The 22,824-nt window shown below is 38.5% G+C and overlaps 1 protein-coding gene across 1 annotated transcript in view; it reads left to right on the top strand.

Moving 5' to 3' along the window:
• The first annotated feature begins 12,252 nt into the window (after window positions 1–12,252).
• Window positions 12,253–22,824, top strand: part of EGLN1 (egl-9 family hypoxia inducible factor 1) — a 75,694-nt gene continuing 65,122 nt past the window's right edge. Inside the window, exon 1 of the mRNA XM_029919351.1 lies at window positions 12,253–12,314. Within this exon, the coding sequence (XP_029775211.1) occupies window positions 12,253–12,314 (62 nt within the window). The remainder of the gene's footprint in view (window positions 12,315–22,824) is intronic.

Raw genomic sequence — 22,824 nt, 5'->3', positions numbered from 1 at the left:
TACCCTCCCCTTGCTTCTCTCCAAGAAAGGAAAAGGTGTGGCCTGGAGGGAAAAGCTTCCTTGGAAATGTGCTCTTTTCTCTGGCTTCTGCAGAGGGGATGTCAGTATCCTCCTGGTTACATGTGATCTCGCCAGCACCCTGGGCGAGGTCTGCGGTCAGTGCAATTTATGGTTGGGGCTCACAGCTTTGTGATGCTAGTGGAGCCCCCTGTGTAATTGGGCCTCACGGATAATGAGGATCCTTCTGCTTTTTTACTTTGTGTTCTTTATGTCTTGGCCCAGGTAATCCCCCGCCCAGCTACGACTACTTTTTGCATATTAGCTCCCACAGCCCCCAGCGCAGCTACCTGCCAAAACCTCACTGGGGACTTGTAGGGAGTCCAAGGTCCTTCTCAAATGATCCAGGCACTAAGGACAGCTAAGGAAAGCTGAAAGGCTGCCCTTCATCTGCCTTACCAAACTCCTCCACCAACATTAGTGTGATGTGGCCTTGAACAGATTTGTTGGCAAAAAGGGACAGAGATTAGGACTTGCCAGCACCCTGCTTCCGGCTCTCTCCTTTCCCCCACAAGGCTCCAGGACCAAAGGCAAGCTTTCCCCACTTCCATTTTCCTCTTCCTAAAATTCTGTGGTGTCTTTCCCTTCGGACTGGATCTTGATATACTAATGGGGGTGGGGGTGGGGTGCCTGTCTGGCTTATTATCTTATCTTATTATCTTATCAAGAGCAAGGGACTCTTGATTTTGGGCTTGTGGGTGCGAGCCCCATGTTGGGTGTAGAGTTTACTTAAAAAAAAAACCAGATATGCTAAGGGGGAATTGAAGGAATTTGAAACCCCTCTATTTTAAAAAAGCCTCTCTTGAAACATTATTGCCTTTGTATGAAATCTCATCTTAAATGTCACAAACTAAATAGTAATTCTTTACTTTCTTTTTACATTCCTCTGACACTGTCCTAACTAACAACATGTTTCGTCATCTGTCGTACGGTCAGCACAGTGCTAGGTCCTCGGGAAACACTGGAATGGATAAAAACCAACTCACTGTCTGATGGGAAAAACTGATTTATAAACTAATTCTTTTAGAAAGATTATTGTGATGATATGCATGATGGATGGGAAGTGATGGGGCTAAAAAGGGGAGTATTATCATAATCCAGATCAGAGTAGTATGGACTTAATCTAGATCACTAGGACTAGTAAAGAAGGGAACAATTTAGGGGCACCTGGGTGGCTCAGTGGGTTGAGTATCCAACTCTTGGTTCGGCTCAAGTCATGATCTCATGGTTCATGGGATTGAGTCCCTCATAGGGCTCTGTGCTGATGGTGTGGTGCCTGCTTGGGATTCTCTCTCTCTCTCCCTCTCTCTCTCTACCCCTTGCCTATTTGCTCATTCTCTCTTTCTCTCTCTCTCCCTCTCTCAAAATAAATAAAGAAACTTAAACTTTCTTAGGAAAGAATTTACTTGAGGGAACTTCTGAAGTAGAATCAGAACTGGATTAGAATACAGACCAACAGGGCAGCTGTCCAGGTCCCCGGTCAATAAAAAGTTGCTAACACACCATTTCAAAAAATTAGAACTGTTGTGTCACTTCCTCCAGATTTCTACAAACTGTTCTGCACATAATTGACAAAATATAAACTAATATTGCTCGTATTGAAGTAGATGGTTTCTCAGAGAAAAAACTTTAAAAGATTCCTTGCCTTTGCCAGCACAAGCCTACTACTAGTTACTATCTCCGTAACAGCCACATGCCAAACTTTCACTAGGACGATGGGGCAGGCTACTATTTCTAAGACCACTAACCTGATGATCACATGAACTTGGCAGTCACGATAAGAATCAGAAATTCTAGGTTAACATTAACAAAAGCAAAAAGAAAACACATTCTTCTCAAGAGCACATGGAACATTTTCTAAGACAGGTCATATGTTAGACTGTAAAACAAGTCTTAATAAATCTAAGAAGACTGAAATATCAAGCATCTTTTCTGACTACAATGTCATAAAACTAGAAATCAATCACAAGAAGAAAAGCAGAAAAGTAGAAGTATATGGAGATGAAACAACATGCTACTGAAGAAACAATGGGTTAAAGGTGAAATAAAAAAATATCGTAAGGGGTACCTGGCTGGCTCAGTCAGTGGAGCATGTGACTCTTTTTTTTTTTTTAATGTTTATTTGTTTTTGAGAGAGAAAGAGAGAAAGCATGAGCAGGGGAGGGGCAGAGAGAGAGGGAGACACAGAATTTGAAACAGGCTCTAGATTCTGAGCTGTCAGCACAGAGCCAGATTCAGGGCACAAACTCTGGAACGGAGAGATCATGAGGTCAGACTTAACTGACTGAGCCCCCCAGGTTCCCCTGGGGCATGTGACTTTTAATGTCAGTGTTGTAAGTTTGAGCCCCACAATGGGTGTAGAGATTACTTTTTTAAAAAATTTTAAAAAAATCTTAAGACAAATGAAACTGGAAATACAACATACCAAAACTTATGGGATACAGATAAAGCAGTTCTAAAAGGGAAGTTCATAGCAATAAACACCTACGTTAAGAAACAAGAAAGATATCAGATAAACAACAAGTTAGTTGAAGGCAGGAAATAGCAAAGATTTGAATGGAAATAGAGACTAAAAAAAAAAAAAAGAAAATATCAGTGAAACTAAAAGCTAGTTTTTTGAAAAGATAACAAAACCAACAAGCCTTTAGCTACATTCACACAAAAAAAAGAGAGAGAGAGAGAACTCAAATAAGTAAAATAGAAATGAACTGGGAGATGTTACAACTGAACCACAGAAACACAAAGAACTAAGAAACTACTAGGAACAATTACATGACAACAAATTGGACAATCTAGAAGAAATGGAAAAATTTCTAGAAAAATATAACCTACCCAAACTGAAATCACAAAGAAATAGAACATCTGAACAGACTGATTACCAGTAAGGAGATTGATTCAGTAATCAAAAACTTACCACCAAAAAGTCCAGAATCACATGACCTCACTGGTGAATTTTACCAAAGATGTATTTTTTTAAGTTTATTTGTTTATTTTGAGAGAGAGAGAAAGACCATGAGCAGGGGAGGGGCAGAGAAAAAGGAAGAGGATCCCAAGAAGGCTTCCCACTGTCAACACAGAGCCTGACATGGGGCTCAAACTCATGAACTGTAAGATTATGATCTGAGCCTAAACCAAGAGTTGGACACTTAACTGATTGAGCCACCCAGGTGCCTCTTAAATTTTTCTTTTTTTTTTGAGAGAAAGAGAGAGAACACACATGAGGGAGAGAGAAGTAAAAAGAGAGAGACTCTGAAGCAGGCTCCATGCTCAGCACAGAGCCCTATGTGGGTGGGGCTTGATCTCAGGACCCTGGATCATGACCTGAGCCTAAATCAAGAGTTAGACACTCAACTGACTGAGCCACCCAGGTGCCCCTTCCACCAAAGATTTATGATTAAAGACTCTCAACAAAGCAGGTGTACAAGGAATATACCTCAACATAATAAGGGCCATAGACAACAAGCCCACAACTAACATCATCATACTCGAGAGTGGAACGCTAAAAGCATTTTTTCTAAGATTAAGAAAAAGACGAAGATGCCCACTCTTCACTTTTATTCAACATAGTATTGGAAGTCCCAGATAGAGCAATTAGGCAAGAAAAAGAATTAAAAGGCATCACAAATGGAAAGGAAGAAGTAAAACTATCTGTATTTGCAGATGACATGATTTTATGTATGGAAAACCCTAAATGCTACACACACGTGCACGCACACACACGCGTGCTCACACACACACAAATGGTTAGAACTAATAAATGAATTCAGTAAACTTGCAGGATACAAGATCAATATACAAATATTGTATATACAAGAACAATATAACATATACAAAAATCTGTTGTTTCTAATGAACTCTCTGAGAGATAAATTAAAGAGAGGCCTGCATGGCTCAGTTGGTAGAACATGCGGCCCTTGTTCTCAAAATTTTAAGGTCTAGTGAAGGTGTAGAGATTACCTAAAAAAATTTTTTTTTAATTTTAAAAGACAAACGAAGGGGCGCCTGGATGGCTCAGTCAGTTAAGCATCCGACTTAGCTCAGGTCATGATCTTGCAGTTCTTGGGTTTGAGCCCCACACTGGGCTCTCTGCTGAACCTACTTCAGATCCTTTATCCCTGACTCTCTCTGCCCCTCCCCTGCTCATACACTCTCTCTCTCAGATTCTGTGTCTCCCTCTCTCTCTGCTCCTCCCCCATTTATGTTCTGTCTCTCTCTGTCTCTCAAAATTTAATAAACTTAAAAAAATTTTTTTAATTTGTTTCAGCACACCTGGGTGTCTCAGTTGGTTAAGCATCTGACTCTTGATTTAAGCTCAGGTCATGATCACATAGTGAGTGGGTTTGAGCCCCGGATCAGGCTCTGCATTGGCAGTACAAAGTTTGCTTGGGATTCTCTCTCTGCCCCTCCCCTGCTGTCTCTCTTTCTCTCAAAATAAATAAACTCAAAATTTGTTTCAATCTTCATCACTTAAATATATTTTAATTTTCCTTTTAAAAAGTATTGACGTTTTGGGGCGCCTGTGTGGCTCAGTCGGTTAAGCGTCCGGCTTCGGCTCAGGTCATGATCTCACAGTTTGTGGGTTCAAGCCCCACCTTGGGCTCTGTGCTGACAGTTAGCTCATAGCCTGGAGCCTGCTTCAGATTCTGCATCTCCCGTTCTCTCTGACCTTCCCCTGTTCATACTGTCTCTCCCTGTCTCTCAAAAATAAATTTAAAAAATTTAAAAAACTTAAAAAAGTATTGATGTTTTAAAACAAATTAATAATGCATTGTAGGGCTTATGATCTATGTAAAAGGAAAACATAAGTTAATAGGAAAACACATAGGTAGAAGTGGATAAATGAAAGTAAACAATCATAAGGTCCTTATACTATAAAGTTAATATTATTTGAAGATGGACTATGGTAACTGAAAAATACTACAATCTCTAGAGCAACCTCTAAAAATTACACAAAGTGATATTTAACATTGAAAAGTGAATAGATAAGGTAAAATAAAATACTAAAAAATAATACTGGGGCGCCTGGGTGGCTTAGTTGGTTGAGCATCTGACTTCGGCTTAGGTCATGATCTCATGGTTGGTGGGTTAGAGCACTGTGCTAACAGCTTGGAGCCCAGAGCCTGCTTCAGATTCTGTGTCTCCCTCTCTCTCTGCCCCTCCCCAACTCACACTCTGTCTCTCTCTCTGTCTCTGTCTCTTTTTCTCTCAAAAATAAATAAACCTTAAAAAAGACAAAATAAATAAAATAAAATAATACTAGTTACATAAAAGAAGAGAATACTAGAAGAATGGAGAAGTGGAATAAATGCTTTATTCAAAGGCAATGATGAACCAGTAGACAAAAAGCAAGACTTTATGTGTTTCAAGTATCAAGTCAGAGAAATATTAAAGAGATATGCCATATAAAATGTAAAAATTGGTGAAATCTAAAAAGGTCTGTTGTTAAGAGCATTGTACCAATGTCAATGTCCTGGTTTTCATAATTGTGCTTCTTTTTCTGTAATATGTTACTATTGGGGAGAGCTAGGTGAAGGGCACATGGGAATTCTCTGTATTATTTCTGCAAGTTCTATGTGAGTCATCCTTTCCTGAGTCAGTCAGTAGAACATGGAACTCTTGATCTCAGGGTCATGAGTTCAAGCCCCACATTGGGCATTGAGCTTACGTTAAAAATGAAAGAAAGAAAGAAAAAGGAAGGATGGAAGAAAGGAAAGAAGAACGAACAAACGAACTAGGGTTTGCAGCTGAGTGGGGTTTTTTCTGGTTTGGAGTTTTTGTTTTTCAGACTGTTTCCTGCTCATGGTAGTTCAGAAATCCAAAGGCCTTCGTTTATTTTGTAATGTCTCTGTCCCTCTTAAACCAAGCTGGGAATATTTCCACCAATGCTATTCTCTTCAAAATTTAGTTGACTTTGTAAGAATATTATTGGGGTTTATTACATATCACACCCACCAATATCACAAAGATAAGCTCTTTCTACCTTGGCTCCCTGTAAGATGGCTGTGGAACTACAATTTTGAGATTCTTAGAAGCCTTATTGTTTAGTACAGAGAATCCTTTTAAGATTTCAGGGAGACTTTTGTCTGAAAGGGTCTGTGATGTACCACTAAAATCTTTCTGAGATGGTAATGATGATGATGATGATAATTTTTATTTTTTAAATTTTTAAAGCTTATTTATTTAGAGAGAGAGAGGGTTAGAGAAAGCTCAATGAGGGGAGGGGCAGAGAGAGAGGGAGAGAGAGAGAATCCCAAGCAGGTTCCCTGCTATTAGCATGGAGCCCAATGTGGGTCTCGAACTCACAAACCATGAAATCATGACTGGAGCCAAAACCAAGAGTCAGATGCTTAACTGACTGAGCCATCCAGGCACTCCAATGATAATGTTGATTTTTAAAGTAAGCTCAATGCCCTAAGAACAAACATGATCCTTTTAATAGGTATAGGAAAAGTATTTGACAAAATATAGCATTATTTCTTGATAAAAACTCTCAAGAAAGTAGAGATAGAAGGAACATACCTCCACATCGTAAAGCCCATATATGAAAGACCCACAGCTAATACCATCTTCAATGGGGAAAAACTGAGGCCTTTTCCCCCTAAGGTCAGGAACATGACAGGATGTCCACTGTTCAATGTAGTATTGGAAGTCTTAGCCTCAGCAATTGGACAACAAGAAGAAATAAAAGGCATACAAATTGGCAAGGAAAAAGTCAAACTTTTACTCTTTGCAGACGACATCTCTGAAAGACTCCACCAAACCATGGCTAGAACTGATACATGGATTCAGCAAAGTCACAAGATATAAAATCAACATACAGAAATCATTTGCATTTCTATATACCAATAATGAAGCATCAAAAAGAGAAATCAAGATATCAGTCCCACTTACAATTGCATCAGAAATCATAAGATACCTAGGACTAAACCTAACCAAGATGTAAAAGATCTGTATGCTGAAAACTATAGTATGCTTATGAAACAAATTGGAGAAGACACAAAAAATGGAGAAACATTCTATGCTTATGGTTGGAAGAACAAATATTGTTACAATGTCTGTATTATCCAAAGCAATCTACACATTCAGTGCAATCCCTATCAAAATAACACCATAGTTCTTCACAGAGCTAGAACAAACAGTTCTAAAATTTGTATGGAACCAGAAAATACCCCAAATAGCCAAAGTAATGTTGAAAATGAAAACCAAAGCTGGAAGCATCACAATTCAGGATTTTAAGTTGTATTACAAAGTTGTACACATCAATACAGTATGGTACTGGCATAAAAACAGACATACAGATCAATGAAACAGAAAGAGAACCCAGAAATGGACCCAAAAACGTATGGCCAACTACTCTTTGACAAAGCAGGAAAGAATAGACAATGGAAAAAGGACAGTCTCTTTAGCAAATGATTTTGGGAAAACTGGATAGCGACATGCAGAAGAATGAACCTGGACCACTTTCTTACACCATACACAAAAATAAATTCAAAATGGATGAAAGACCTAAATGTAAAACAGGAAACCATCAAAATCCTAGAGGAGGAAACAGGCAACAACTTCTTTGATGCTGGCCACACAACTCCTTACTAGACATGTCTCCAGAGGCAAGGGAAACAAAAGCAAAAATAAACTATTGGGGCTTCATCAAGGTAAATTGCTTCTGCACAGCAAAGAAAACAATCAACAAAACTAAAAGTCACTCAATGTAATGGGAGAAGCTATTTGCAAATGACATATTGGATAAAGTGTTAGTATCCAAAATCTATAAAGAACTTGTCAAACTCAACACCCAAAAACCAAATAATCCTGTGAAGAAATGAGCAGAACACATGAATAGGCATTGTACAAAGAAGGCATACAGATGGCTAACAGACACATGAAAAGATACTCAACATCACTCTTCATCAGGAAAATACAAATCAAAACCACAATGAGATCCCACCGCACACTGTCAGAATGGCTAACATTAACAACTCAGGCAGCAACAGATGTTAGCAAGGATGTGGAGAAAGAGGAACAATTTTGCACTGCTAGTGGGAATGCAAACTGGTGTAACCACTCTGGGAAACAGTATGGAGTTTCCTCAAAAATTAAGGACCGAGGACCCAGCAATTGCACTAGTAAGAATTTATCCAAAGGACACAAAAATGCTCACTCAAAGGGCACTTGCACTCATCCCAAGGTTTATAGCAGTGCTATCAACAAAAGCCAAACTATGGAAAGAGCCCAAATGTCATTCAACTGATGAAGATATGGTATATATATATATATATATACACACAATGAAATGTTACTCGGTGATCAAAAAGAATGAAATCTTGCCATTTGCAGCAATGTGGATGGAACCAGAGTGTAGAACGCTGAGCAAAATAAGTCAGAAAAAGACAAATATGATTTCACTCACGTGTGGGATTTAAGAAACAAAACAAATGAACGTAGGGGAAGGGAAGGAAAAATAAAATAAGATAAACACAGAGAGGGAGGCAAACCATAAGAGACTCTTAAATACAGAGAACAGAATGGGGGCGTTGCTGCAGGGGAGGTGAGTGGGTGGGGCTAAATGAGTGATGGACATTAGGGAGGGTACTTGTTGGGATGAGCACTGGGTGTTATATGGAAGTGATGAATCACTAAAATCTACGCCTATAAACAATACTACACTGTATGTTAACTAACTTGAGTTTAAATGAAGAAAAAAAAGAAATAACAAAGTTTCAACTGTTAGGATTGGTTTCAAATTATGATGGAATGCTCCAAAAAGCAGTATTACATAGTACCTAAATGTTAATACAAATTTATAATTATTGAAAGAAAAAGTTTACGTTTTTAATTATCAAAGTAACTTGAATAACAACATGTAAAGAATGTTTCATATTTGAAAATATAACAATATGAATATATTTACGTAGGAAATTTGTGGAAGGCTATAACCTGAGACATTAGGGTGGTTATTACATTTACATTTAATTTGCCTATTATTTTTTGTTTTAATTTTTGTTTATATAAGTAGTAATTACTTAAGGTAATAATATATTACAGAAGGAGAAGAGGGGTAACTATTCTGTCAGTGGCCATTAGCAGTGATAGATGTTATTGAATACAAGGAAGAAATGGTTAACAAAAAACGTAGGTGCCCAACGTGGAGCTCAAACTCAGGACCTGGAGAACAAGAGTCACATGCTCTACTGACTGAGCCAACCAGACACGCCAGGACACTTTCTGAGACCGTTACAAGAAATTTTACAGCCACACTCTTGGTTTCATGTCTACAGCATGAAAACATGGCAGCGCACTTGACCTGATCTCTGATACTCATTTCTTCATTTTAACATGTTTTTCCCTTGGAGAGTCTGAAAAGAAACAGTGTAATGTTTTGAGCCATAAAGTCCTAGATCCTTAATATCTTATTATTGTGGTAAAATATCATAAAATTGACTCTCCCCCACATTTCCAAGTGTACAGCACAGTACTGCGAACCCCATGCACATTGTCGTGCAACACAACTCAAGAGCCCCCAGCCCATACTGCACGACTAAACCTGTGCACACTCACCAAACAGCAACTCCCTACTTCCCTCTCCCCCCAACTCCCTCCCCAGAGGCAACCATCACCCTCTTTTTGTTCCAATGCATTTGACTATGTTGTTAGCTCATGTAAATGGAATCATGCAGTTTCTGTCCTTTCGTGACTGGTGTTTTTCACTTAGCATAATGTTGTCAAAAGTTCCTCGATTTTGTAACACATGACCAAACTTCCTTTCTTTTTAAGACAATAATATTCCCTTGTGTATAAACACCATCTTTTCTATATCCACTCACCCATCAGTGGACATTTAGACTATGGTGAATCATGCTGCACTGGACATGGGGGTGCAACTATGCTTCAAGATCCTATTTTCAGTTCTTTAGGATATATACCCAGAAGTGGGGTTGTTGAATCATATGGTAGTTTTATTTTTTAGTTTTGCTAAATCCTTAATATTTCACAATTCTTCCTCTTTTTTTAAATAGTCCTTTTTTTTAGAGAGAGAGAGAGAGCATGAGTTGGGGAGAGAGACAGAGAGAGAAAGAGAGAGAGAAAATCTTAAGCAGGCTCCACGTTCAGTGCAGAGCCCAACACAAGGCTCAGTCCTACAACCCTGGGATCACAACCCAAGCCAAAATCAAGTCAGACACACAACCGACTGAGCCATCCAGGCACCCCTCACAATTCTTTCTTTTGTTTATCACTATTTGTACCTTGTGACAAGCAGCTTAAAGAAAGTAGGTAACACTTTTGACCCCTGACCGGAAATCTCCTTAGCTGGATCTATCAGTTCATTGGGTACTCCATCTAATTTCCATGTTACTACAGGTAGCAACACTGCTAACCTTCCCCCCGCTACATAAGAAATGTCTCCTTTCATCCAGCTTCCAACAATATTTCCTTCACTTTCCTTTCAGCCTTCACCTGGAGGGTTATTAGGATTCAGCAAATAGTACCTTTTTTTTAATGATATTTACTTATTTTTGAGAGATAGAGAAAGAAAGCATGAGCAGGGGAGGATCAGAGAGAGAGGGAGACACAGAATCCGAAGCAGGCTCCAGGCTCTGAGCTAGCTGTCGGCACAGAGCCTGATGCGGGGCTCGAACCCATGAACCAAACCATGAGATCGTGACCTGAGCCAAAGCCGGAAACTGGACACTTAACCAACTGAGCCACCCAGGCACCCCAGCAAAGAGTATCTTTAAGGCCCTACTGTCTTCATCCCACTGCCTGTTCCCAAAGCCACCACGTTTTATCATAGCAGCACCCCATTTTCAGTTAGCGAATCTTCCCCAGTTACATATCCTGCATAATGAACACCCCATTCTTTTTTAAAATTTTTTAAATATTTTATCTTTTAATTTAAATCCAAGTTAGTTAACAGATCTTACTGGCTTAAAAAAACAATTATCACATTATCATTTCTTATAGTTGGGGGCATGTTGAATAACCTCAGGGGTTCTTGTTTAAGATCTCTCACACAAGGGCACCTGGATGGCTCAGTCAGTTAAGGGTCTGACTTTGGTTCAGGTCATGATCTCACGGTTTGTGAGTTCAGGCACCACGTCAGGCTCTGTGCTGACAGCTCAGAGCCTGGAGCCTGTTTCAGATTCTGTCTGCCTCTCCCCCATTCATGCTCTGTCTCTGTCTCTCTCTCTCTCAAGAATAAATAAACATTAAAAAAAAAAAAAGATCCCTTATATAGTCAGACAAGGGCTGATATCATCTCAAAGGCTTCCTCATTCACATTTCTGGTGGTTGATGTTGGCTGTCATCTGGACTGCACTTGGGCTATTAGTTGGAACACTTGCATGTGGCCTCTTCTGTGGCTTGGGGTTCCTTACTCATGGCACTGAAATTTAAGGGTAACTTCCTAAACAAAAAGAGCCAGATTGGAGTTGTTGGTCTTTTATGACTTAACTTTGGAGGCTTATTTCTGAGGTCATCACAAAGAAGCACTGCATTCAAGGGTAAAAGACCTTCCACCTATTAATTGGGTGAGACATAAGTATCTGGAAGAACATATAAGACTGGAAATACTTTTGCAGTTTTGTTGTCATTGTTGTTGTTGTAAAAGACACAAATATGCCGCAGGCCCCATTTTATGAGATGGTGACTTGGTCAGTTCTCAAGTTCTCAGCCATTACTAGCCACCTGTCTTCAGTTACAAGTAGGCCATATGGTCACAGTTATCTCCAGGATCAGCAGAGGATAAGATTCTCTAACATTCCTGGGGGGTGGGCTAAAGGGGATATCATGATCAGTCTTCCTAAATGAAGTTTATGAGGCAAAGTTTTTGTCAGAAAGATCAGCACTTGGCAAACTATTACTTGAGGCCAAATCCAGGCCACCATATGCTTTTGTAAATAAAGTTTCACTGGGACACAGTCACACCCATTCACATTGTTGCCTACAAGAGTAGAGCTGAGTAGTTGCAATAGAGACCACAGGGCCCTCAGAGCCTATAGTATTTTCTCTATGGCCCTTTACAGAAGAAATTTGCTGATTTTTAAGACAGATTACTCATTTGTCATCATAGGAGCAGGTGGTGGATGTACTTCCCCTGCCTCAGGATCTCGGGATCAGAAAGATTTCCCCAGTCTAATCCCTTTGATTAAGGTGCAGCTGGGGAGGGGCTGGTGGGATTCCCTACCATTAAGAGGAGGGATGACGGTGGACATCTTGGCCACCAACTTCATTGATGAAGCTAAACAGACCATGAATCAGAGGTCGATGTTTATGTAGATTTTTCTTAAGAAGATCTCAGAGTACGTGGAGTCCCATTCACAGTCTCCGAACCACTTCTTGTCACATCTGTTTAAGAGTAGATGACAGAGGGGGCACCTGGATGGCTCAGTCGGTTAAGCGTCCGGCTTCGGCTCAGGTCATGATCCCACGGTTTGTGGGTTCGAGCCCCGCTCTCGGGCTCTGTGCTGACAGCTCAGAGCCTGGAGCCTGCTTCGGATTCTGTGTTTCCCTCTCTCTCTCTGACCCTCCCAGCTCATGCTCTGTCTCTGTCTCAAAAATAAAACAACAACAACAACAACAAAAAAGACTAGATGACAGAGTCCATGATAGTCTTTAATGAGGATGGTGTAGGCTGACACAGGAGTGAGTCAAAAGAATCGACTCAGAAGACTTCTCTATAAAGAGATTGGAGGATCAGGTCTTCCTGATCATTGCTTGTAGAAGCTTAGTGATATTTTTGGTTTTCTTACTATCTTATGCCAATTACTTTTTTTCTTCCCTCCAGAAAGGGCTCCTTCCATAGCATAAACAGGGAGTCAGTTGTCATGGGCTCTCTCTTAATAATAGCAAATTGCTATTCATGGACTCTTTGTTTTCTGAAATCATCCTGCATGTCTTGAATTCTTGCCCGTAAATTTTTGTTGCCTCTACACTGACCATTTCTGTTTAGTCCTTATATTCTTCCTGAATACTTTTTTTTTTTTAAGAATGTCTGTCTGCTCAGGGAGTTCTTTAAGAGATTCTATTTTCGGTTAAAGGGTTTTGTATTTATTTTCAGTTGTGCTTTGGTTAATTGCAAAGATCAATGGTCAAGTTATCACCCTTTGTTGTTGTTCTGCTTGTTCATGTATCTAGCTAAAACCCTGTCACTCATTTTGGACTGTGATTTGAATCTGTCATTTTCAACTAATATCCATATAGTTTCTGCACACAAGACATAAATTATCTTTTTTATCTGATCTTTTAGCACCTCATTCCAATGATCTACCAGTTGTCAACAAATTTACACATTTTATTTTCTCTTTCATTATATTGTATTTGCTGCCTCCTCAGAATGAAGATCTGGCTCTTTCAAGTGCACAGGGCAATGATTAAAATGTTCAGCTTCATTTTCCTTGTAAACAAGAGTTCTTCTGTGTCTGAGACTTCTGAATTAATTAAGTTTGTCCTCTCAGTAAGTTCTGAATTTCGGGCTGCTACTTCTTCCTATATGCTCATCTCCAATCTTGCATTTTCTTCTTCCACAGGAAACAGGACTTTACACTTCACATTCTCTTTAATGTCTTCATTAGGGATATTTTTATACATTTGAAAATTTTGTGTAGTTCCTTTTAATGTCTATATGGCTTTATGTCTTTCAATATTTTATCCCATTTCTTCACACAATAGTCTATGTTTCAATATGACAAGCATATATTTCAACATGTTTTGGCCATTTTCTTCAAGCTGATGGATTGTGTCTCTAATCCCAGCCCTTCCATCATAGATATCTATATTTTTGTTTATTCGTTTCTCTAAATATTTACTCTTACTACTCCATCTTTTTTTAAAAATTTGTTTGCCTTCTAGAATTTTAATTAAACCCCCAAATCTTGACTTTCCAATATTGTAGAGTTTCAATTTTTCTTCATTACATCCGGTGTGTATTTTTTTTAAAGAACTGAAGTTCTTGTCCAAGTTATTTCCCACATTATTGGGTAGACATCCCTCCTAGACTAAAGTTAACTTTGGCTTAATTTTATGGACATGACTTTAATTAGAAGAAATGTTGAGAAAATATACTTCTTGACCTATCATATAGTCCATTTCTCAACATTGGATGTCTTTATTATAAGCAATGATTTCATGGGATTATTTTTTCTTTCCCCTATAGAAGCAGATAATCAGGTTTTACTTAAGTTCATTTGAGTTGATTGATTTTCTCTATCTATGAGTTTCTTCAAGTTTTCATGACATACTTAGCAGAATTCTATGTTAGGCTTCTTAGTAAGGCTGAAGACTTTTATTTCTATGGAGTTCTTATATTTCACTCTAGCAAAATTCCTATTTAGTTAATAAAGCTATTCTCTCTCTTTCTCTTTCTCTTTCTCCCTCTGTCTCTCTCTTGCCTGTCTTCCTCCCTCTCCCACCCTCCTTCCCTCCCTTGTTCCTTCTCCCTCTCTGACTGACTCCCTCTCCTTCTCCTTCTCTTCTGGGCAGGAAAAAAAAGTGAAGGGAATCCCAGGCAGAAGAAAGCATGTAACCATACACAGGCAAGAGACAACTGCACTTATCTGTGGTTGAACTCCTGTGAGGATAATAGGAGAGGCGGCCAGAGCTGAGGTTGGAGAATCCGCGTGGAGCAAGCGTGGGGAGGGTCCAATATGGTCCAATCTTAAGGAGTCTGACTTATCTTGTGAGTGGACAACATCTAAGTTTGTTTGCTTGTTTTTACACAGGAGCAGTATGTAACTCCCATGTTGAGGAAGATGATTCTGAACAAGTAGTTTCGGAAGGTGGATTCATAGTGTGGGAGCTAGGTATAGGAAGGAGGAAGACGGTCAGGAGATAGCGACAGTAATTTAGGGATAGCTGGGAAAGGTGGTGTTCCAGCTCAAGCAACATGTTTGAAACGCTGAAGGGGAATGCTCCGGTGATCCACACATGAGAGGCCCAACCTAGAGTGGCAATGAGGGGGTGGGGAAAGTTCCTGGAGAGAAATGGATGAAGACCCAATTCTTGGTAGCCTGACTAGTGCCTGATTGTTCTTCAAGACACTCTCCTGACAGAATTAGATCTTTCCGACTGTCCTGACCCTTGTTACCAGTTGTTGCTACTCTCAGACCTTCAGCTTCATGAGTTGTGGTTACATTCATGTTCCCCTGTGGATTTACCAGAGCTCACGATAAATTTCTTCCCAATTTCTGTCTCTGCAGCCCCTGTATGTATGCTTTGTGTCACAAATAACTATTTTATTTTATTTTATTTTATTTTATTTTATTTTATTTGAGGGGGTGGTAAGAGGGGCAGAGAGAGACAGAATCTTTTTTTAGATGACTTTATAATTTTATTATTCTTTTTTTCACATATATAAAGTCATGTTAAATGTATAGCAGACTAAAAAAACTATAGTAGACTATATGAATCATCATTTTCATTATAGTGTTTCTGAGAAATACTAAGAATAAATTGAGAAAAGAATAAATGATAGTTGGAGAGTAAACCAGTTTTTTGCTATCTTAGAAATGTCTTTATTTATTTTAGGAAAAATCTATAACTGGTTACCCAAGTTACAAACTAAGGGAATAATTTCTCTCTAACCTCTGTAGATAGAATGCAACTCCATTTATTATTCTAGTAAATAAAAAATAAAAGTCTGACATTATTGCAATTCCAAACAAGTTAATAATGAAATAAACATAAAGCAATACTTTTTTTGAAACATATTATATTGACTAATATTTTGCTACTTAATGTAACTGGTTATAAATTATTTCCACTGATAATTCCTGAAGACTCTGATGTTTCAGTGTGTGATTATTGATGTGATAAGTTTCACTGGACATTTTTTAGAGTCATTCAGTTGTGAGAAAAATATAATTTGGAGTACATAATCTAGTTTGACCCTTCTCTGAATCCACTGACCCACTGTTCATTGAAACAATGTTTGATTTTCTGTACAAGTATTTAAATAAGAGGACTTCCAGCCTATGAACACCCAGCTCCTGTGTGCGCACGCATGTGCATGCAAAATTGGTTTTTAAATAAATCCATGTTCTTCACATTTAGAATTTCTACTCTTGATATTTATTTTTTATAGACTAAGTGAAATTTTTTATTTTTATTTTTATTTTTTCAGGAATAGAATTTAGTGATTATATAACACCCAGTGCTCATCCCAACAAGTGTCCTTTTTAATGCCCCTCACCCCTTTAGCCCATCCCCCAGCCCAACACCCCACCAAGCAACCCTCAGTTTGTTCTCCGTATTTAACAGACTCCAATGGTTTGTCTCCTTCTCTGTTTTCATGTTATTTTTCGCATCATTTCCCTTATGTTCATCTGTTTTGTATATTAAATTTCACATATGAGTGAAATCATATACTGGTCTTTCTCTAACTGACTTATTTCTAGTTTCATCCACTTTGTTGTAAATGGCAAGATTTCATTCTTTTTGATAGCTGAGTAATATTCCATTGTGAATATATATGTACATATATATATCATCTTCTTTATCCATTCATCAGCTGATGGACATTTGGGCTCTTTCCATACTTTGGCTATTGTCAGTAGTGCTGCCATAAACATTGGGGTGTATGTGCCCCTTCAAATCAATAATCCTGTATCTTTTGGATAAATCCCTTGTAGTACAATTGCTGGGTTGTAGGGTAGTTCTATTTTTAATTTTTTTAGGAACCTCCATACTGTTTTCCAGAGTGGCTGCACTAGTTTGCATTCCCACCAGAAGTTCAAGAGGGTTCCTCTTGAGAGAGAGAGAATCTTAAGCAGGCTCCACACTGAACTCAGAGCCCAACATGGGGCTTGATCCCAGAATCATCATCTGAGCCAAAATCAAGAGTCAGACACTCAACCTACTGAGCCACCCAGGTGCCCCCATTACAAATAACTTTATGGAGCTTTTTATACAGGCTGATAATAATCTTTCTGAAGTTCATCTTAAATCATAATGCCTTCAGCATCATATTGAATTACCATGTGTGCAAAGCTGTGTAAATGAAGTGGTATGACTATATATTTTATTTATATTTATTTATAGTCTGCCTCAATAATTCAAATATGGCTCCATGAATCCATGAATTCATGGTGCCCAGATGAACACGCATCCTTTAAAGTTTATGCTGAAAGTCAATAAAGAACATGAGTTCAGACCGAATTGAACAGACAGACAGAATTGAAACTCCCTGAGGAAACATCACTCGGAGAGGATAGAGAGGCCCAGGCCATGCGTCTAGTGCCACCTCTTCCAGAAAACCTTCCCTGCAAAGTGGGCCGGATGTGCCTTTCCACACACTCCTACCACTGCAGGCACATTTCATGTTAACACTTCTTACCTCTACTGTGGCCACTCTTTGGCCACATGTGCTCCAGCTCTTGCCTACATCTTTGATCCATTTTCTATCCCTTCCCTACATATATATCTTCCATTTATCACTTTATTTTTTATGTTTCCTTATTTATTTTGAGAGAGAGAGAATTCCAAACAGGTTTCACACTGTCTGGGCAGAGCCTGATGTGGGGCTCAGTCTCACAAACTGTCAAATCATAACCTGAGCCGAAATCGAGAATCAGATACTTACCTGACTGAGCCACCCAGGTGCCCCCATTTATCACTTTAATAAGTTACCTATATGTTTTATGTGGTGTGATAGGCTCAAAAACGATTAGAACTGGAAAGGAAAAAAAGGAACTGGAAAGGAATTTTGAGTTTTCAACTATTTGTATCAGACAGATAGCAATGTACATTATTTAGCACCCACCACAGCAATATAGGATCCAGTGCATGCGTGTGTGTGTGTGTGTGTGTGTGTGTGTGTGTGTGTGTGTGTCTGTATGTATATGTATGGTTATGGGAATCCCATTTTCATGTATTTCGTATATATACATACACACCTTGTAACTAGAGATCATTATAGTGCTATACTAGGCTATTAATACATGTGTGTGTCTATGCATACATACAGAGAGATAGTATGTGCGTACAGATAGCACTGTAATATTATACACTGTTATATGTACAATACATACAGGATTTATATATGCACAGGCATGCACTACAGCAATGTATAGTGACCTCCAAAGTAGATGAAATGCAAGCATCTTCATTTTGTCTTATATACTGCTATAGAGGTAGTAACCAAAGATTAAGCATTACACAGTGTATGAGGCTCTTTAACAAATGGCCCATGATTAATTGTGAGGGAAATCTTAATCACCAGCCACAACCACAACCACAGCTTCTTTGCAGTACACATGTGGCTACCCTCAGGAGATGACTGGCACTTTAACTCTCTCCCCTGCCTCTACTCTCATCCTACAATTTCAAGGAAATTCACAGGCCACTGTTAGACATTCTTTCTATAAGGATTCCTTAGACCATTCCTATCAGAAAATACCCTTTTTCTCCCATCTTTCAAAAAAAAAAATCCCTTGCTCCATTCCACTACCCTTTTCATTTACTGTCCTATTTCTGTCCTGTTTAGAATAAAAGTCCTATACTCATTATCAGCAATTGTTTCCTTGTGCTCTTTCCCAAACCTACTACAATCAAGTGTGCACCCACTCCGCTCCTAACTGCTCACCTCAAGTCACCTACAGTCTCCACTTTTTCAGAGCCACTGGTTACTTCCCATGACTCATCTTACTCACCCTATTTTGTCATAGTTGGTTACTTTCTCCTTCTTAAATCACTTTAATTTCTTAGCTTTCAGGACCTTCTTAGTCCTTTTCCCATTTTTTTGCCTGCTCTTCCTCAGTCTTTTTTTTTCCACTCATATTCCTCCTAATTTCTCTAATCTGTAAACGTTAGTTCCTCTACCACAGTCCTTAATCCTCTCTCTTTCCTATCTATACCCATTCTCTTGGTGACCTTTGTTGAGTCTCATGATTTTATATATCATCAATATGCAGGTGACTCCCAAGTTTATATCTCCAGCCTGGACCTCTCCCCAGATTCCAGAACTATCTGTTCAACCATATTCTTGAATCACCATTTAGATCAGTAACATCCGTTTCAAATTTTACAAGTCTAAAACTGATTTCTTTCTTTTTTTAAAAAAGTAATCTCTACTCCCAATGAGGGGCTCAAACTCATGATCTGATATCAAGAGTCACATGCTCTACTGCCTGAGTCACCCAGACACCCCTAAGACTGATTTCTTGATAAATGCCCTTCCCAAGGGCATCTCCACCAGTTCTTCCCATCTCAATGAATGGCAACTCTATTCTAGTGTTGCTTAGTAAAAAAAAATAAATAAATATATTGGTGTCATTTGACTTGGACTCATCTCCTTCTTTCTCCTACCCTGCAGATGGTCTGTTAGTAAATCCTGCCAGTCCCACCTTCAAAATAATGAGACCACTTCTCACCAGTCCCACTATTGCCACCATTGTCCAGGCCACCACCATCTCTAGTCCAGATGACTGTGAAAGCCTTGGAGATATCAGAGTGAAAGGAAAGGAGAAAGTTAAATTGAAGATCTGAAAAAATAGGTTATACAAACACTTGCACCCTCCACACTTCCACAAATTCATTTTTTAAAAAAAGCTGTACTTCCATATTTTGGCTGAACTCCATCTTCCAGGAAGAGCAAAATATTAAACCAACTCTATAAAAAGCAACTACAAAAACACAAATACAAAAAAAAGTACTTTTAGCTGATGAAAATTCTCCCCCACTAAAACCAACCACAAAGTAGTATCTTTAACACAAAACTCTACCCTGAATTATATAGTCTCAAACAAGCATGTAAAGACAATCTTTTAAAAATCACTTAGAATCATAAATTCCAACACTAAGAAGAGATCTAAACAGACAGACAGACAGACAAACCCAGGATGAAATGCAACAAGAATTGATCAAACTCAAGAAAGTAGTTGAAAAAAAAAGCATGTCTAAAAAATGAAGGATAAACTACAACATGCCCAAGGAAGACAGAATTCAAATAAAAATTTAAAAGAAAATTTAAAAGAATCCATTGATGAATGAATGGAATATTATCCACCATAAAAAGTCGAGAAAATTCTACTATTTGCAACACCATGGATGGACCTTGAAGACATTATGCTAAATGAAATAAGTCAGATATAGAAAGACAAATACTATATTATCTTATTATATGTGCCATCTAAAACACACACACACACACACACAGACACACACAATAACAACAACAACAACAACAACCAAACTCATAAAAAAGAGATCGGACTTGGGCTGCTAGAGGTGGACGGTAGAGCAAGGGGAACTGCAGGAAGGGGGTCAAAAGGCACAAACTTCCAGATATAAAATACATCAGTCCTGGGGCTGACATATAGCACAATGACTATATTTACCTCTGCCGCATGGTATAAAGGGAATCTGTTAAGAATAAACCTAAGAGTTCTCATCACAAAGACAAAAACAGAAACATTGAAGGAAGTGAGTAAAACAGGAAGAGAATGAAACTGAGATAAAGATATTTAAAAAGAGATCAAGAGCATGTTGTGGTGATGGAACACAGACATGCACACACAAATCAAACTACACACAACTGGAATTTCTGAAGAAGAGAAATGAAACAATATAATAAAACTAATATTCAAAAACAATTTTAAATGTCCAGAAGTGAATTTAAGTATATTCCAATGTTTGTTTGTTTGTTTGTTCGTTCTGAAGTAGTCACCATGCCCATCATGGAGCCCAACACAGGGCTTGAACTCACAACGCTGAGATTAAGACCTGAGCTGAGTTCAAGAGTCAGATGCTCAACCAACTGAGCCACCCAGGTGCCCCTAAATATATTCCAATATTCCAATATCTGACAGTTGAGAGCCGGTGTGGAGTTCAAACTCACAAACCATGAGATCATAACCTGAACCGAAGTTGGATACTTAACTGATTGAGCCACCCAGACACCCCAGGGAATTTATTATATCTTTAGTGTTCATATTGGAAAAAAAGAAACTTAAACATGTTCCCGTTTCCCCCTTAACATGACCAGAAAAAGACAGTTAAATCTTGAGTGATTTGAAAAAGGAAATTGTTCAGCAAATGGCAAAAATTAGTGAATAGAAAATAAACAACAAAGAAAATCAATGAGGGGCTCCTGGGTGGCTCAGTTTCTTAGACATCCAACTCTTGATTTCGGCTCAGGTCATGATCTCACAGTCATGAGATCCAGCCCCGTGACAGGCTCCGTGCTGGGCATGGCATGGAGCCTGCTTAAGATTGTCTTCTTCCCTCTCCCTGTGGCCCTCCCCCACTTGTGCATGCTCTCTCTTTTTCAAAAAATAAAAATTAATTTAAAAATCAGTGAAACCAAAATTGTTTTCATAAGATCAACAAATCTGAAAAAACACATTAGCTAGATCAATAAGGAAAAAAAGAGAGAAAATAAACTACCAATGTAAGTGGATTACCTAAACATTCAAACACAGGAGGGTGGTTGAATACACCACAGTATATTCACATGTTGTAAACTTGTGCAGTTATAGTAAAAATTAAGGAAGATCTCTGGAGAAGAAATGTGCAGTGGTTTCCAGAACCTATTAAGTACAATAAGTAAAATGCAAATCAGTACATATAATGTTACTTTTATGAGACAAGAAAAATTTAAAAACATAGGAAAACCTGCTTATAAAGAGATTTATAAATTTATTATTATTATATTTATAGATTTCATTATCAAAAGAAATACAGGAAAAATTACAACTGATACCACAAAAATACAAAGGATTATGAGAGACTATAATAAACAATTATATGCCAACAAACTGGACAAGTGAGAAAAAAAGGATAAATTCCTGGAAACATACTGTCTAAACGAAACATGAAGAAATAGAAAATCTAAACAGACCAACAGGGGACAGAGTTCAATCAGCAATCAGAAAACCTCCCAACAGAGAAAAGCCTAGGACCAGATGGTTTTACTGGTAAATTCTACCAAATTTTTCCAAAAAAAACCTGAAGAGCAACACTCCCAACCTCATTTTCTGAGGATAGCATTACCCTGATACCAAAGCCAAATAAAGACATTGCAAGGAAAGAAAATTACAGACCTGATGAATGTAGATGTAAAAATTCTCAACAAAATATTAGCAAACCGAAATCAACAGCACATTGAAAGGATCATTCACCATCAGGATGCAGGATTTATTCTTGGGATGCAAGCATGTTTCAACATTTGCAAATCAATCAATGTGATACACCATTAACAAAATGAATGACAAAGATCATATGATCATCTCAATAAATGCAGAAAAAGCATTTGACAAAATACAGCATTTTTTTTTCATGATAAAAGCACTCAACAAGTTGGGTATAGAAGAAATGTCCCTGAGCATAATAAAGCTCATATATAACAGACCCACAGCTAACATTGTACTCAATGGTGAAAGTTAAAGTCTTTCTCCAAGATGAAGAACAAGACAGGGATGCCCACTTTTACCACTTTTGTTCAACATTGTATTGGAAATCCAAGCCAGAGCAATTAGGCAAGAAAAGGAAATAAAAGCCATCCATATCAGAAAGGAAGAATTAGTTATCTCTGTTTACAGATGATGCAGTCTTATATATAGAAACTCTGAAGACCCCACTATAAACTCTTAGAACTGGGGCTTTTGAGGCAGAGAAGGACAGAAACCATATGTTTGCACTCATAGGTCTAGCAGGAAAACAGGAGAGACCTAATGGAGAACCAGGGGGAACAGAGGAGGGAGAGAGAGTTGGGGAGAGAGAGGGATGCAGAACTTGAGAGACTATTGAAAGCTGAGAATGAACTGAGGGTTGGGGGGG

Source organism: Suricata suricatta, chromosome 2 (genome assembly GCF_006229205.1).
Source record: "Suricata suricatta isolate VVHF042 chromosome 2, meerkat_22Aug2017_6uvM2_HiC, whole genome shotgun sequence".
In the NCBI taxonomy this organism is placed as follows: domain Eukaryota; kingdom Metazoa; phylum Chordata; class Mammalia; order Carnivora; family Herpestidae; genus Suricata; species Suricata suricatta.
This window is presented reverse-complemented; position numbering and strand designations above follow the sequence as displayed.